At 38.3% G+C, this 3,728-nt stretch overlaps 1 protein-coding gene across 1 annotated transcript; it reads left to right on the top strand.

Annotated features, from left to right (window-relative positions):
* The first annotated feature begins 2,188 nt into the window (after positions 1–2,188).
* LOC104948840 (P2X purinoceptor 7-like) lies at positions 2,189–3,404 on the top strand. Its single transcript, XM_010775060.1, has 3 exons — positions 2,189–2,474; positions 2,589–2,837; positions 3,220–3,404. The coding sequence occupies exons 1-3, from the start codon at positions 2,242–2,244 to the stop codon at positions 3,380–3,382; spliced, it is 645 nt and encodes a 214-aa protein (XP_010773362.1). The 5' UTR covers positions 2,189–2,241; the 3' UTR covers positions 3,383–3,404.
* Positions 3,405–3,728: the final 324 nt, after the last annotated feature.

Here is a 3,728-nt window from a genome sequence, read left to right as displayed (position 1 = left end):
TTATGTCTATGTGACATAGAGCCAGACCCCAGTCTGCTCTGATTGGTTAGCTGGCTGGCTCTGTTGTGATTGTTCAAATGCTAAGAGATGTCCCGCCCCATCATGTAACATGTTACAGATGTAAACAAAGTATTACCTCTGGAGGGAACTTTGTAATATATTTTGCTAACCATTTACACACACACAAACCTTTATAACACACTACAGTAAAGGGTCCCTTTAAAGAAACCAGGTTTTTAATGTAACCAAACATTTTAAAAGTATTATAAACCAATAATCTTAAAAACTAGGTCTATAAAAATAATTCACAAGAAAATACGTCTTGTAAATATAACAGCGTCTAAACATATTGGCTTGGCCACACCAGATAGCAAACAAGGTGCAATTAAGATTAACAGACATACAAATCCCCCCTTGACATAAGAGCACATGGCATGGTCCAATTAACTGTTTCCAGTATTTAGGAGTCCTCAGCCCTCAGCCACACCTTTTGCTGCCCCAGAAAAGAACCTCCCCCAACAGCCAAGGTAACTCAAAGACAACGAAATGATTCAAACAAACAAGCTCAAGAGTTTTGTTCCATCACATATAATACCCCACTCGTGAATGTGTTTACCTTCTATGTGTCGTAAAAACAGAGGTTGTTACAAGTGACTTAAGGAGACTACCAAACGTCTACACAAGTCTGCCTTTAGCTTATCGATGGTGAAAAAAGCCAACATCCATGTGACTGTGATGTAGTTTGTGTCATATCTCGCAAATTATGTTAGTTTAGTTAAGTGTTTCTTTGTCTTTGTCTAGTGATTTTCCCTCTCTGACTTCCCTTCCTTGTGTGTCTCCCACTCCTGTGATTGTTGACCACGCCCCTGATTGTTTCCACCTGTTCCCCATTACCTGGTGTATTTATTGTCCTCGTCTCCCTTTGTCCTGTGCCAGTTCGTTTTCATTTCTTTTGACAAACTACCAGCGTATCATGCCAGGGATACTCCCAAGCAGAGCTTTGAGCCACGTCTTGTCTGAGTATTTCGTTATTCATGCTCCTAGTGTTTTTCCTCATTGAAGTGATTTTGCTTTGAAACTGTAGTAGAGCTTTGGTTTGAATACACCTTGTTTTTGTTAAAACCTGTGTGAGTCGTGCATTTCATTTCAAACCCGTGTAACCAGTCGTAACAGTTTGTTAATGGCCTCAAGTTAACTTTTTACTTCTGGCAAATGCATTTACTCTTCAACAATTACAAAGTGGTGTTAATATGTGGAGATTATCCTGCTTAACTCAACTTAGTATGCAACATATATTTTTGTTGACCACAGAGCTTATTTTCTACAATACTGTATACAAAATACAATGTTAAAATCCCATAGCTTTTTGTCGAGGGAGCCCTCGTGATTCTACCATCCGGGTTGGCCTACACAAATGCATGTTCACTGCACCACTATATATGGTTCTACAGTTGCTTAAAGCTGAACTACAATCACCAGCTAGTTGCTAACATTGCCTCTTATCTGTTGGTGTTGAATGTACGGTTGGTTAATCATAGATTTATTTGCAGAACAGATGCCTGTAGTTTAGAACAAAGTTGATTAATGGAAAGAGAGAAAAAACTGTGGGCAATAAAACCCAAATGATGATCTGAAACACTCAAGAACAGAGCCATACTTATATCTGCTTGTTTACCATTTTAGGTTACCCCTTTACATAGGTTATTTTATAAATTCGTAGAATAATGTTGGTTGTATTTAAAAAAAAAAAAAAAAAAAAAAAAATCAAGTTATAAATTGCATTAAAGACACAACTGTACAATATGTTACATGACAGGTTATGATTAAGTCACATTTGGCCAATGGTAGACCTAAATATGCAGAAATAAAATGTTTAACATAAACCGCAAAGTAAATCTGAGACTTAAACAAATATGAGAGCTTTCTGGAATCAAAAATAATTTTGTTTAAGGTGCTCTTCAATTTGGATACATGTAGCTGCAAAAATCACACAAAATACTTCACGGCACTCTCTTTTTAAAGGCCATGTAATGCATCTAACACAGGTGTTTTTTAACATGTAGTTTAGATATCACCAGAATAAATTATTATTATTTTTTTAAAAGTTTGGTCATAATTAAATGACATATCCGTTAAAAAACGATGTTGGTTCCGAAGTTTGCCGAGTTCGCCCCCGATCACTCCCGAACGAGCGGTGACGTCACACGTGGCAAATATTGCCATTTGATAAAATCAGTCAAAATGGCAAGCAACGCGACAACTTCAGACAGCGATAGCGATCATTCAAGCTCAGATTCGGTGGGTTATCTGGATTCAGTTACAGAAGTAGAGAGTGAACCAGCTAGCCTTTCACTTCAAGGCATCTTGCCTTATCAGTACGATCCTCCTGCCCGGCAATCGAACAACGAGGCAGAAACTTGTGAAAGAGAAGCGGATTCCGCAGCCGGCGAGACTCGAGTCGGCAATACTGAATGGTAAATTCTGTTTTATTTAATTCGACCTGCACTAAATGTCGATCTTAATTTGTCATTTGTTCCTCACACGTCCGGCAGATATTGTTTTTTTTTTATGTTATGTACAATATTCAGGTGTACATGTCAATGCTGTGAAAGCATGCCCACTGCAGATGAATGTGTATGCTGCAGAGAGATCTGGCAGGTGATGGAACAAATAGAGAGTTTGCAACCTACTGACCAGATAGAAGACACCGACGAGAAATCAAGGTGCATTATTAGCCACCCAGGCTTTAGAGAAGGCTGTCTCAGTGTTTGGACACTGAAAATAGCGTATCTTCAATACAAACAACAACACAGAGCAGTTGATGGCCCACTACACCAGTAAGTAAATATTGATTGACCCAACTGCCTATTGCAGCTTTGCTTTCATATAATACTTTTAGTCGCTACATATATGATGGTACACTTTTAAAGATACCATTAAACTCTTTCAAGCAGTCAAAAACAGCTTGGCTTTTATGTTTTCTGTGTATGCAAGTTCAATGTATGCTTGGGAAAAGAAACAACTACACATGTGAGGAAATATATAAGAGGTCTATGATTCTGTCAAGCAGTCATGTACAACCTCATATTTATTTTTTACAAGTAAAATAAAAATATCATGTTATAAGCCAATTTGTAAACATTGCTACATAATAGTACTACATAACATTTTATTTTTCTCCAAATATATTTATAATCTGTATACTCTTTTTTTCATTAGGAAGTATCGATATACAGCTTATCGACAGTTTGTACGTTGGTGCTGGGGTGTACTCAGCCCAAAAATCAGAGTCCCGCTGCCTGCATGTGCTGTAACCGAGATACGGAAGACTTACCCTGAACCGGGAGGCCGCTATCAGGGATTTCAATGGCCAAATCTGTAATTTGACATAAATCATACAGCTGAACTGGTTAAAATGGTTTCACATGATGTAAATAATTTACAATGTCCGTCATTTACAATATTATTCTTCGGACATTCGTGTACACTGTGACCTGACAGGCTTGAATTACCACAAAACTGAACTACACATCGCTTCACCATCATGAATTGTTAGATAAAAAAAGTTTAGCGAGGTCCGGTTACACATATGTTGAGCGAAAATAGCGGAAGGATACAAAACAAACAATCCAGACGAGGCTGGTGTTTGCCACGTGTGACGTCACACAGCTGGTTAATGGCTGGCAAGCTTTTTGCTACCGGAGCGGAATAACACGGGAAAGTGGCAC

Source organism: Notothenia coriiceps, unplaced genomic scaffold (genome assembly GCF_000735185.1).
Source record: "Notothenia coriiceps isolate Sejong01 unplaced genomic scaffold, NC01 NC01_scaffold00015262, whole genome shotgun sequence".
NCBI lineage: Eukaryota > Metazoa > Chordata > Actinopteri > Perciformes > Nototheniidae > Notothenia > Notothenia coriiceps.
Note: the sequence above shows the minus strand (reverse complement) of the source record. Positions and strands in the feature narration are given on the sequence as shown.